The following is a 13,758-nucleotide window of genomic DNA, read 5'->3' as shown; positions in this document are numbered from 1 at the left end:
CCTTGTTGAACGTTGGGTTCATGTTCCGTGGGATCGGGCTTACGACGATGCGTTTGCTCGTCTCCCGCGGTATCTTCTCCCCCGTCTGCAGATCTTCTCTGACGCTGACGCCTAGTTGTCGTAGTATTTCTCTGCCGGTCTTGGTTTCCGATAGTCTTGTGAACTGCGCCGTCTGCTGGGCTTCCGCTATTTCCTCCAGGCTGTTGTGGAGTCCGAGGGCTTCGAGCTTCTGCGTGCTCGTGCCTCCTAGGAGCCCCAACGCCGACTTGTATGCCTTGCGCAGCATCGCGTCGACTTTCTTCCGCTCGCACTGCCGCCAATTGTGAAAGGCGGCGACGTATGCGACGTGGCTGACCACGAAGGATTGAACGAGTCTTACGAGTCGTTCCTCTTTCATCCCACCTCTTCTGCTCGACACTCTTCTTATGAGTCGCATCGCCGCGCCGGTCTTGGCGTCGAGTTTGGAGACCATCTCTCCGTTGACCCTGCTGCGTTCGATGAGCATTCCTAGGACTCTGATCCTGCTTACTTGGGGAATGGTGAGTCCCCCCTGTGTTCTTACTGTTATATTGTCGCCGTCTCTGGTGGGCTGCTTGTTGCGCCTCGCTCCCTTGGGCGGGATCACTAGGAGTTCCGACTTTGCGGGGGAGCATACCAGTCCCGAGCCCCTCAGCTGGTCTTCTACTGCTTCCAGTGCTTCTTGTAGTTTGCTCTCGATGTGGCCGTCGCTTCCGCCGGTGACCCATAGCGTTACGTCGTCGGCGTAGACTGTATGTCGTACCCCTTCGACGCTCTGCAGTCGGTTGGCGACCCCGATCATTACTAGGTTAAAGAGCAGCGGTGAGATTACCGCTCCCTGCGGCGTTCCCTCGCTGCCTAGTGTCTTCTCTGGTAGTTGTAGGTCTCCCGCGCAGATTCGGGTTGTGCGGTCGGTAAGGAAGTCTCTGATGTAGTTGTACGATCTTTTTCCCAGATTCAGGCGCGATACCTGGGCAAGGATCGCCGAGTGCCGAACTTTATCGAAGGCACTCTGCAGGTCCAAGCCCAGTATTGCTCTGTTGTCGTTGGTGTTGATGTCGTAGTCTACGATCTCTCTCTTGAGCTGTAGCATAGCGTCTTGGGTCCCTAGCTTACTCCGAAACCCGATGAGCGAGTCCGGGTATAGTTCTGCTTCTTCGAGGTAGTGTTGCCACCTGTTCATGAGTACGTGTTCTAGCAGTTTGCCTACACACGACGTCAGCGATATCGGTCTTAGGTTCTCGACGCCGGGTGGTTTGCCCGGCTTCGGTATTAGAATCGTTTTGGCTTCCTTCCATCGGCGCGGTAGCTTTCCGGCCCTCCAACATTTGTTGAAGTACTCCGTCAGTGCCGCGACCGTTGCGTCGTTGAGGTTTCGTAGTGCCTTGTTGCTTACTCGGTCGGGTCCCGCCGCCGATCTTCTATTGAGGTCTTGCATGACGTTTCGTACCTCCCATTCTTCAATGTCCCGGTCTATTTCGGCGTTTTCCGTTCCCTGATATTCTGGGTGTTTTTCTTTCGGGGAAACCGGGAGGTATTTGGCGTCGAGTTTTCTCTTCACCTCGTCCTCCCCGTCCTTCGCGATCGCCTTGTGGATGATTTTGCCGAGTTTATGCTGCTGTTCGCCCTTGGTTTGGGTTTCGTCCAAGAGGTGTCGGAGCAGTCTCCACGTTCTACCCATGTGGAGTTGTCCGTCCGCCTCCCTGCATGTCTGTTCCCACTGTTGTTTGCCGAGCTCCCTGCTGTGTTTTTCTATCTCTCTGTTAATTTCGGCGATCTTTTTTCTGAGCTTTCTGTTCGTACGTTGTTGGTTCCATTTTCTTTTTAAGGCTTCCTTTGCTTCGATGAGGTGGGCCAGTCGGCTATCCATCGTGTGTACGTTTCCGTCTGTCTCTATCTCAATCGTTGCTTCCTCGGTTGCTTCCACGATCGCTTTTGCCCACGTGTCTATGTCCTCTATTTTCTCGTGCTGAGTTGGGAGGTGGCGGCGAAACTCTTCCCAGTTCGTGTATTTGTGTTTTTTTTTCTCTTGGCTTGTGTCGTTTCCGAGTGGGACTCGTATCTCTATGATCATGTGGTCGCTGCCGAGATCGATCTTGGTGTTCTTCCATGTCGCGTCCCCTCTGCCTTCGATCCTTACGAACGTCAGGTCCGGGGTGGTGTCTCTGGCGACCGATGTGCCCGTTCTCGTTGGGGTCTCAGGGTTCGTGATCAGTATTAACCCTGCGTCCGTCGCGTCTTGCATTAAGTCTCTTCCTTTTTCGGTGGTCTTGTCGTAGCCCCAATCGTAGTGTGGTGCATTAAAGTCGCCCCCGATTACTACCGTTCCTTTTTTTATCGTTCTTAGCGCTTTCTGCATGAGCGTGCGAAACTTCTGTTTCCTGTGCCTCGGACTGCTGTACACATTTACGGCGAGTGTGCTTGTCTTCGTCCTCCTCCCAATGATCACCTCCACCGCGCAGCTGTCGGTCCAGTTGCCGGTGTTCAGCTCGTGCTCGACGAAGACGATGCCCTTACGGACGAACGTGCACACCCCGCCGATAGGCCTGTGTGCTCCCGTCTTGTTTTCGCTCAGTGTCTTTGCAGCTTTGGCGTGTGCTCTGTACCCTGGTAGTTTTGGTGTTTCTATGCAGTGCGTTTCTTGAAGCATGAAGATGTCTGGTTTCCTGTCTATCCCTTCTAGGTGTTGTATTATCGTTGCCCTTTTACTTTGGTAACCATTACAGTTCCATTGCCAGATTAGGAGGTCCCTGTCCGGCTTCTGGTCTTTTACTGTCTTTCGGTCTGGCTTGGTCCTTGTACTTGGTGTTGTTGGGTCCATAATTGTTGCAATTTAGTGTTGATCTGGGTCTCCACGTTTTGCATGAACGCTTGCGTTTGGGATTCCATGCTCTGCATGAATGTTTGCAATTGGGTTTGCATCTGCCTCATTCCGCTCTGCAGATCCTGCAGCGTTTTCTCCATCTTGCTAAACTTATCCTTCGTCGTTTTTGCTAGCTGTTCGCGCTCCCTGTCCATGCGGTCGAGACGTGCCATGAGTCTTCTTTCCTTGGTGTTTTCGATGATCCTTTTCTTGTTGCTGGGTTCCGTGGGGTGTTCTTCGTCGCTCTCGATGTTGCTCTTCGTGGCTTCTTCTTCGGTGACGGCTGTTTCCTCCTTCCTCATCGGTGCTGGTATCTCTGGGGCGGCTTGCTCCTGTTTTTGCGTTTGGGTCTGAGCCATCGGTTGGATGTTGGACCTCAGTGCCTCAATTAGCTTGTCGATCTTATCGTCTATCATTTTGAGCATCCGTTCGCTGCTTTCCCTGATCATGTCGTAGACTTCCTTTCTCGTGGGCTTTTCTTCGCTTCGTTGTTGTTGTTGTTTGCCCCTAGGCACTTCCTCTGCTTTGGCTCCCTTCACTGCGCCCGACCACGTCAGCTTTCCTTCGCGCTGCGGCGGTGGCGGGGGCTCCTGTCGGCTAGCATTTCTTCCACAGCTGGTACTGCGCCGTCTACTCTCGCTTCTCTCCTTGCTTGCCTGCAGGTGCGGGAAGTCTGACGTCTTTGGTGGCTTTGTCTTCTGCAGCTGTTGTTGTTCTAACCCTGTCCTTCGCTCCCATCGCCGCTTCGTAACTACGAAGGGCACCTTGAACTTGTTTTTGCACACCCTGTCTCCCGTCGGGTGCGCACCCCCGCATAATTTGCATCGGGGCTTACACACTCCTTCGTGTTCCGCGTTAGGGTTAGCTATTCCACAAGCGAAACATACTCTAGCCTCCGGGGTCGGGCAAACATCAATTCGATGTCCAACTTTGCCGCAGCATCGGCATACTTCGTGGTGTTTTCTGTAGAGTCCGCATTTTATCAACGCCGCTCTATATTTCACGTATCTGGGTACCCTATGTCCTTCGAAGAGGACGATGACTGCCGTAGAGTTTCCGATTCTGTGCGCTTCAAGCGCTAGCGGATTGTACTTCGTCACAATTGCTTCGTTAATGTCCTCTGGTGTTTCGTCGATCGCAATGCCTCTAATTACTCCTTTGACCGTCCCTTCGGGCGCGGTTCGGTATGCATAGACTTCGTACTCCATGTTTCCGAATTCTATGGTCTTGACTCTGGCGTACACTTCGGCTCTTTCTTCGCTTGGGGTGCTAACTACTAGAATGTTCTGCGCCGCGTTGACGCACTCCGTATCTTCCCCTTCGTGTTCCCTCACCGTACCTGCGGCCGCCATGATCGCGCCCGTGACAACCGAGGTCTCGATCTTGGCCATGTTTAGGCCTCCCCTCGGTCTAATTACAATCTTGTGGTCTTCCCTGGGTATCGTTGCCGGCATACGGGCAGCTCTCTTAATGTTTTCCGTAACGAGCTTGGTGAAGTTAGCCCGCTCTTTAGGTCTCGATTGTCGTTCCGAGGTGAGAGTTGGTCGCTCACCTTGCTGGTCCTTGGTTTTACGCATTCTTCTGCTCGCCGCGATCCATCCGCTCGACTCGCCGGGCGTCGCGTCGCGGCCTCCTACTTGAACGCACGTTCTTCCTTCGAAGTTGCCGACGGTAGTTGCCGGCATGGTCTCGGGTTCCTTGGCCTCGCACACCTCCATCGCCGGTGATGACGCCATCTTGGTCGTACGCGTCGTTAGGCCTGGCTCCGGGGAGAGTGCCCCCGGGGGCCGTACTCGTGAGCTAGGCCTAAGGCTTAGCTCGGCGTGCACATGGCGAACTTTCAAAGTCCAGAAAACGGTGAAAGTTCACGTACCACTTGGTCGATGGTAGTATCGGCCGGTTCCCCGTACCGTACCGCTCACTTTGGTACCAAATAAACTTTCGTAGCTGGCAATTACGCTGCATTAATCGTCACAATTGCAGGAGCTGCAACGAGACACGTCCGCTCCCTCCGGCGATCGCAGCGCCACCCCAAAGCCCTAAAACTACTTTTTAGATATTCTTAAAGGAGCCATGAAGAGAAAATACAACTTCGTTTAATTTGAGAGAACTAGGGTTCAGTATCTCGCTCAGCTCCATTAGAGCCACAAAAGATGTTTTTTTTTTAACGAAAAAAAAAGCAAGAAGTATTTAAAAACTTTCAAATGTTGCGCCACAGTGACGTTTATGAGCAAGAATGACGTCATACGGGCCAACAATAAAACATAATTTTCAGTGCGTTAACTGCACGTTAGCATTCAAGTGATACGGTCAAATGGAACTAGAGGCCCCATTACAGACGTCCAGTCGTGTCGTCGCGACAGGTCAGTTAGGCGGCCGCCAATCGCACAAACAAGGTTCCGTGACGTCATAGAAAAGTTGCGGGAAATTGGCTAGGGGGTCGCGACAGCTTCAAACGTTTTCTTTAATATCTCCGTTATTTGTTCGAAGATTGCGATGATATTGGTATCATTGTTATCGGGACTAAGCAGTCTTTCTAATAAACCAAACTTGTATTTTGTCTTCATGGCTCCTTTAAGGGCTACATATCAGAAGAAGCGTTTTGATAAGTGAATGGGCGAGCAAGATGATCACGAATTTTACAAAACACAATTTCCCCCTTTCTCGCCTTAAAGGAGCCATGAAGAGAAAACACAAGTTTGGTTCATTCGAAAGATTGCCTAGTTAGAACCATACTGACACCACTTTTAACACAAACTTCACTCAAATAAGCTACATAATTAGGAAAAAAGGGAATGACCATGCGACCCACCAGCTCATTTCCCGCAACAGAACCTATGATGTCACACGAGAATGCTCTGCGATTGGCGGAGGCCGGCAAAAGCAAACGCAAGTTAGGCAGGGCTTACCAATTTGCATAGTGAGCTATATGCCCGTTAAACATACTGCACATTCCTTTTATGACACTAAGAACGGTGGAGTAAACGGTTGAAGTTCCGAATAAACACGCAAGCGTGTACGCCAATGCGTACGAAACTACCGCCAGACGAACTCGACATCTCGCCGTCGCCACCGCCGCGCAGACGAATTTTCGGGTTCGAGGCTCTTCGGGGCCAACGAACCGTCCCAGCACGCACAGCCGCGGCCTTGCTTGGTATCGTAATGCCTTCACACCAGGTTGGCCGTCATATCGCCAACCAGCAAAGGTAAAAATAGAAATGAGGGGAGTAAGGAACAGCAAGCAGCAACGAGATAGTGCCAGTCGTCGCAGTTTCGGAATGGTGTTGGCTTGCTGCTATTGTTAGGAGCTCGTTTCCAGTTTACAACCACTGAAAACTTCAGTTTGTTCGAGTACTTTACAATGAAATTTTGTTGCTACGTTTTGAAATGCCCATGTAGTACGGGCAAATCGTCGAGGGAGTGCGACATCACCGCCGGTGAGGAGATCTCCTTTCATGTGCTGCCCAACGATGAACCTCGGCGAAGCAAGTGGCTACGTTTTGTGAACTTTGCAAACGGAGGAGAAAGAGAGCTAAAGGAAGTACGAGTGTGCTCGCTTCATTTCCGAGGAAGTGATTACGGCAGGGACCCTTACGGTAGCTCACTCCTGGGACATGCTGGCGCTCGTCGCCGACTTCGTCAAATCGCCGTCAAAGCACTCTGACCTTGGGGGAAAAAATGCCATACACACCGCGCATTGACGCTCGTATCTTTCTGGTCGAAGCAGAGAGCTCGCGCGAACGGCTTTCCATACACGACACCGGCCAACTGGCATAAGCGATACTGTTACTGAAATTGAACTATTATTAACCGTAATACAAATACGGCACATACGTACCAGTCTCTATTCGTCCGTCGCGACGGGGCTGACGAGGCAGCGGTGCCGGTGGCTGGGTGTTCGTCTGTTGTGGCTATTGCGGAATGGTCGCTTTCCGGTCCATCCGCGTATCCAACTCCTGCCGCTCGTGTACTTAGAAGCATTGAGCGTTCAAGTGGTGTGAGGTTGTTAAATGCAAGCCCGAGCTTCTCGGCGAGAGTTTTGTTCTCTGGATCAGGCGATTCCATGACTAGGGCTGCGGGTGCACTAGGTTTTACTAGTATTTTTAAAATGGCCGCCGTCTCGGTTTCGGCACGAGTTCCGGTTCCTGTTTGATTCCTGCTTGTGGGTGCTATATGGAGTCGACATACTAAGTATCTGTTTCATCGACCGGCTCGTATGACGCCATTGTTCACGTCACGAAATGTGCAATTTAGCGGGAGATTTAAAAATTTTGGCTCAAATTGCCTTATTTCTCAGTGAATAAAGCATCATTTGCTTCCGGGAAAGCGCTTAGGGTACTATGAAACACCTAATCTTTCGAATAAAACAAACTTTTGTTTTCTCTTCACGGCTCCTTTAAAGGAGCCATGAAGACAAAATACAAGTTAGGTTTATTTAGAAAGACTGCTTAGTCCCGATAACAATGATACCAATATCATCGCAATCTTCGAACAAATAACGGAGATATTAAAGAAAACGTGTGAAGCAGTCGCGACCCCCTAGCCAATTTCCCCGCAACTTTTCTATGACGTCACAGAACCTTGTTTGTGCAATTGGCGGCCGCCTAACTGACCTGTCGCGACGACACATGACTGGACGTCTGTAATGGGGCCTCTAGTTCCATTTGACCGTATCACTTGAATGCTAACGTGCAGTTAACGCACTGAAAATTGTGTTTTATTGTTGGCCCGTATGACGTCATTCTTGCTCATAAACGTCACTGTGGCGCAACATTTGAAAGTTTTTAAATACTTCTTGCTTTTTTTTCGTTAAAAAAAAACATCTTTTGGGGATGTAATGGAGCTGAGCGAGATATTGAATCCTAGTTCTTTCCAATTAAACGAAGTTGTATTTTCTCTTCATGGCTCCTTTAATGGCGGAAAAGGGGGAATGCCATGACACAAATGTACTCCCGAAATTTGAAGTCGCTAGATCTAGCAGTTTTAGCTGGGCGTTGATGAGTCAGTGAGTGAATCAGTCAGTTGGGCATTTCTCTTTATTGATTTGTGTGTGTGTGTGTGTGTGTGTGTGCACGCGCGTGCGCACATGTGCGTGCACACGTGTGCATGTGCATGTGTGCATGTGTGTGCGCGTGCGTGCGTGTGTGCGTTATCAACAAATGGAAGGGAAAAAAGTCACGGGCAGTAACTAGTGACTAGGTTACTTTTTTCAGTAACTTGTAACTGTAACACTGTAACACTCAGTAATTGTGATGGGAAATGCCGTTGCATTTTTTTTTTTTTGTGAAACAATACTAACAGCAATAAAGGCCGATGTACAGATCGTGCTTTCCGCTTTTTTAGTCTTTGTTGTTTGCCATATTCTCTCCATGTTTCACCTTTCCACAGCTCGGCCACCCTCGCAGTTTAGGTGAGGAGGTCGCTAAGAGTATTGTCTTCCGTGCATAAGACTGAGGTTAGAGGTCCATCTATGTGGTGATGTCTTAAAACATCAACAAAAAAGTTGATGCAACAAAATGAGGTGTGCAGAACGATTGTTGGTGTTGGGCTTGAGTGTGCCCCCTTTTAGGTTCCTTTCATCTATGGTTTTACCACGTTCAGTTTTGACTATTTGCATGCCTTCATATGTTTTTATTAAATAGTCTCTATCACTTGGCTTGTGCTCTGTCACATAGTTTTGTACAGTAACGAAAAGTATGGTAATGACGTTACTTTTTCACAGTAACTGTAACTGTAGAAAGTTACTTTTGGAAACTGTAACTGTAACAGGGTTACTTCTTTGGCTTGGGTAATTATAACCATAACACTGTTAATTTTTACCGGTAAAATGACCACGACTGGGGAAAGCATGTTTTTTCATAAATATAATAAAAGAAAAAGTGAGTCTCGACACTGTTTCTTTTTTTTTTGTACATTTACAGGTGACAGACATATTGTGTCCTGTGCAGCGAGAGTTGAAGCACTGAGGAATTTGAAGAGAAGTCAGAGTGTGAAGAGAAAGGCACAAAATGCAACCGGTAAGCAGAATGCTAGTGCTTCAGTGAGATGCGAGCGCGTAATCTCGCTGAAAAGAATTTTAACAATTAGGGCATTTCAGTGTTTCTCTCCTTTTTTTTCTAGCGTTTACTTTTAACCTCTTGGTAAAACAGTGTAACACTACGCACATTTTTGCTGTTGTGTTTCTTTTATTGGTTTTGGTGATCTATTTGCCGTGTGCATTTGGAGCCAGGCAGTGTGACATGCAAAGATCCCATGGTGGGCTGGTGTACACTGGGCTATTCCGCTGACGCGGTCAGCGTCCGATGTCATAAGTCATTTTCTTCATGCTCCACAGAGCCAGAGGAGGGCTCACCAGCGCCAGCCACCAAGGTGCACCATGGCAATGCACCCGCAGTTCGCGAGTTCATGGTAAAGCAGAGGCTTGGTCGGAAGATGCAGAAGGATAACGTGGAGCAAGGCGCAGCCGAGGCGGCTCGAGTGAGGCAGCAACGGCTGGAGAAGCTGTACGCCTTCCAGCGGAAGACTGCGCGAAGCAGTGCTCGCAATGGTCGGGAGAAAGTGCGCCGTCAGCAGGTGCGGTGGGTCGGAACGACCGCCCTTATTCATTGCCTTTGTGGTCTGGTGCCTGAATGCAGGCAGTGGAGTAGCATAACGTGGTGTATGAAATGAGACTCTAGGCCAGTATGTGCGTCATCATTGGTTTTAGGATTTTAAAGGATTCATATTATTGACAACTGACCACGCTTCCTCTTGCTTGTTCCACCAAGTTGTGTAGCCTATGCACCACAAATAAGAAGGTGCTAGTGCACTGTGAAGTTTATAACAGAGACCCTGTGTAGTGCATCAGTTGGGAAGCAAAAGATTACTAGCGCAACAAGGGTTTTGGGAAGTTAATAAGCAGTGGGGAAATGTTGAAGAGAAAGACCACACTGAAAGCATTAACAGTAGTATAAACTGTTCATGAGAAATAAAGGGGTGAGAGCCTTGGTGTTGACAAGGTTATTTGAGCAGAATGATCGGGCTTCAACAAATTAAGGAGTGTGTAGTTCTGAGAAAATTGCTTTAGTATGTTCTAACTTGCTGTTCTGTGCAAAAGTGTTGACTGGTAGTGTAGATGTAGAAAGTTTGCATCATATTAGAAATAAAGGTTGAATTGTTTAACAGAGCATGTAATTTTTTGAGGGAGGTGGGGATTGCATAACATTCTTAAGAATGTCCGAAAGGCATGTACACCAGAGGGCTAGCATTTTGAGCGCTGTGAAAAATTGATGCCGCTCTTGAAGCCTCTGTAGTGTCTCCTCTGCTACTTTTTTACACAAGGTGATTATGCTACTAGGAGGTACCACAAAGGGTCTCAGGACTGTTTACTGCTTTAATTGTATGCTTGTAACTTGGAGAGTGCGTATGTTCAGTAAACTTGAAATCTTGGCTGTATGCTCTGCTGTAAGATCAAGCTTGCTGCTTGGTCTTACAACCAGGAACCAAAGCATCTTGCAAGAGAAAAAAAAATTAGCTGGTTCATTATGGCAGGTGCACTGATCTTCATCACTTGCAAATTGTTATAATTGATGATAAAGGTCTCTCTGCATTAGAATCCTCCTTCACAAGTCTAAAATTAGTTGGATTTTCATAACTTTTTCCTTACCACAGGAAACTGACTGATTTTTAGGGGTCTAAGAAAAAAAAATTTATAGCTAAAAATATTATGGTTAGGTACTATTATGAGCAATATAAAAGGGAACATAGGAACGCATGGCAAACAGCCTCGAAACAGACTCGGAGCGATACGCGGATGGCGCTGTGAAAATCAAAGGGGGAAGGAGGGCGCTCTTCCCCAGACTGTTGGCACTCCCACCATGCTGGCATTTCTGCAAAGCAGCAGCTTGTGTCATTTTGCCGATAATATGGTATCGTCCGACAGCTGATAAGACGCATGGTGGGTATGGGAACAGTTGTTAGAACAGCGTCCCCCTTTCCACTTTGAAGTACATATTGAAGTGACATAAAACGCAGTGATTTAATGCCCTTTCCAACAACGCCAGTTTAATAATGTTTTAATAAATAATGGTTGCAAAAAAAAAGTTATACTGTATTTTCCGGTCTACAAGTCGCACCTTTGTATAAGTCGCACCCCCCTCAAATTGACAGTTATTCCAAAAAAAAACCTATATAAGTCGCACCAATGTATAAGACGCACCGGTATAAGTGCGTCGTGCACTTGTTAATTAGGTAAACTCATAGTGAATAAGATCGTTAAAAGGAGCGGGAAAAGTACATGGTTGCGGCGGCCGCCGCCTATGAACGCATCCCCCGGTAAGGAGGGCTAGACACGTGCATATACCATCTAAAGTCTAGACAGAACTAACTTCTCCAAAATGGTTTATTGATACACACAGATGGCATGTACTTACGGACAGCGCTTAGGCAAAATCATCGAAGCCTTTTGCTCCGACTCGCTAACAAATAATTCAGTATCTTTAATGGGAGTTCCGCCGGCGCATCACTGTCGTCCTTCGACTCGCTGATGTCTTTTTCGCCAACATCGTCACTGCTTGCGGACTGGATCCCTCCGGCCTTTATGAACCCGGTTACAACTGTTTTTGTAGAAATGGAGTCCCAAGAGTTGGAGACAAATTTGGCCACCTCTCCGAACGTCACGCATCTCTTGTGTGCTGTCGTAAATCAGCGCAATAAAGGTGTCATGACAGACGGAAGTGACCCGACCGGAAGTGGCCCGAAAATCGAAACTTATCAGCACGCTGCCATTTTAAAAATTCGCAGCACGTTTACCTCCTTCAGAGTAACCCTCTGTAATAATTTATAAGCTGCATTTTGTTTTTGCAACCCAGTTTGATATAACTTTGAATTTATTCTGAACTGTAGTTACTGCGCATGGCAGAAAGTGGCGCGCGGTTGACGCAGGCCATTATCCTTGTTTTTGACTAGAAAAAGCTGCAAATTCTTTGGTTTAACGTCCCGAAGTGACATATGGGCTGTGGGAAACGCTTGAGCGGTGGGCTTCGGATTCATTTAGAACGTACAGCTGTGTCTCTTAACATGCGCTGGCCACACACAGCCGCCACGAACCGGATGTATTCTATACATAAGTCGCGCCGGTGGATAAGATGCACCAACGAAAATTTCAGAAAAAAAAAAATACCCGCACCTCCCCGAGGGGGATTGTGAGGATGCAGAGCATAACGGACTGACTGGCGCTGTTTGAAGGTGCGCCAGACAGTTCGTTGGCAGATTCGTTGGCGTCCATTCAGCACATCGAGACGGCGCTGCGCAAATCAACCGAAGAAGCAACTGATCCAGCGGCGCACGCACGGGGTATATAAAGCAACTGCCGTGGAGGGGAGGATGAGAGAGAGTCGCGCATGCGCGCTTATCACACAACTTGCGGATGAGACGCGGAGGGAAAGCGCGTAGCGCACAGACAGCGTGGAGAGGAGGAGGGGAGAGGAGGGTATGAGCGCGCGGTAGCAGCGCCCGTGGAGAGGAGGAGGACAAAGAGGCGCGCATGCGCGCTATCACACAGCTGGCGGGGTGAAGACACGGAGGGAGAAGCGCGTCGGCGCACAGACGGCGTGGAGAGGAGAAGGGGAGAGTAGTGTACGAGCGCGCGTTATCGCACAGCTGGTGGGTGCGGACGGATGGCGCGCGCCGACGACGCGTGACAGGCCGCCGCTATAAGATGCTCTGCATCTAAAAACGCGACTTATACACCGGAAAATACGGTACTTGTACATAAAGTCTTCTTCTCCTTCAACTTTGTCATCATGACTTCCCGGGCACGACACCAACCACGGCCCACTTCGACCACGCTACCCCTGGTTCGCAACAGGGCGCAGCATCAAATTCAAAATTTTTGGCCTGTCGTCAAAGAAAATGATAAAAGAGAGGTTGTGTATAACAAAACACCAACAGTACAAAAAATTTAGAGTATACATTTTGTAGCTAAACATTTAAAAAAGGTAAACATTTAAAAAGAACTGGGTTGCACGGAGCAATTTGTCAGATATTAAAAAAAATGTTAGCACGTGTGGTGCCTGCACCTTGCGATGAAGCCCAACCTTCATATCAAAATGTGCAATTTTGGATGGTTCTCTAGAAGAAATCTGGTGATTTGACATTATTTGAGGTATTTAGTCCCCATGTGATGTCCTGTAAGCATTAATGTGATGTCCCTTAAGCATTAATTAGCCTCCACGGGAAGAGAGTTCAGTAATACAAGCCTTCTACATTGCCGTACCCCCCAACATTTTCGAAAAGAAACAATATGAAGCTTGTTGGAGACATCATCAGAATGGACAGTTCTACTAAGAAGCGACACTGGACCTCCGGAAATACCCTCCCATGGAAACGAAACTGGCCAGTGAACAGCTGGCGATGATGTTCAAGGCTGATTGGTAGTGCTGTCCTTGTTTGAGCTGATATCCGACGACTATGTGTTATCTTTTTACTTTCAGCTGGAGCTGTTAATCGCAGCAGTAAGGCGTGGGTGAAGTGAAATCACAAACGGCGGGCTTTTTTCAAGGTAGTGAGCGACAGAGGTGCTATGGCGAATCGGCTTGAAGTTGGGCAACTGCATAGTAGCGCCAAATATGAATTTTGCAACACAAAAACGAAACCAAAACTGCTGGAAACTGGCTGACAAATGCAAGGTCCATTTGTTAGACGGGCGGGGAACCTTCATAAATAAGCTTTGGCAGAAAAAGCTATCGTTTCTCCGAACCAAAGCTCACTAGTGAGTAGCCGGTGTCATTTTCAGGCAATTATCACCTGTTAATGCTGTCGGATTACAAAGCTGGCAACATAATTTGGTATTTGACTTGCTGGGCGCCTTTTGATCAAGAAAATTGTGGTAAGGCAGC

At 48.4% G+C, this 13,758-nt stretch overlaps 1 protein-coding gene across 8 annotated transcripts in view; it reads left to right on the top strand.

Moving 5' to 3' along the window:
* Positions 1-13,758, top strand: part of LOC144146742 (uncharacterized) — a 111,230-nt gene that overhangs the window by 22,486 nt on the left and 74,986 nt on the right. For all 8 annotated transcript variants that reach the window (XM_077678707.1, XM_077678703.1, XM_077678690.1 and 5 more), the window contains exons 11-12: positions 8,803-8,898; positions 9,216-9,454. In XM_077678707.1, the coding sequence (XP_077534833.1) occupies positions 8,803-8,898; positions 9,216-9,454 (335 nt within the window). The remainder of the gene's footprint in view (positions 1-8,802; positions 8,899-9,215; positions 9,455-13,758) is intronic.

This window comes from Haemaphysalis longicornis, unplaced genomic scaffold (genome assembly GCF_048455015.1).
Source record: "Haemaphysalis longicornis isolate Haplotype H1 unplaced genomic scaffold, Haemaphysalis longicornis Haplotype H1 scaffold_1, whole genome shotgun sequence".
NCBI lineage: Eukaryota > Metazoa > Arthropoda > Arachnida > Ixodida > Ixodidae > Haemaphysalis > Haemaphysalis longicornis.
The sequence above is the reverse complement of the archived record's forward strand: the minus strand, read 5'-3'. Positions and strand labels throughout refer to the sequence as shown.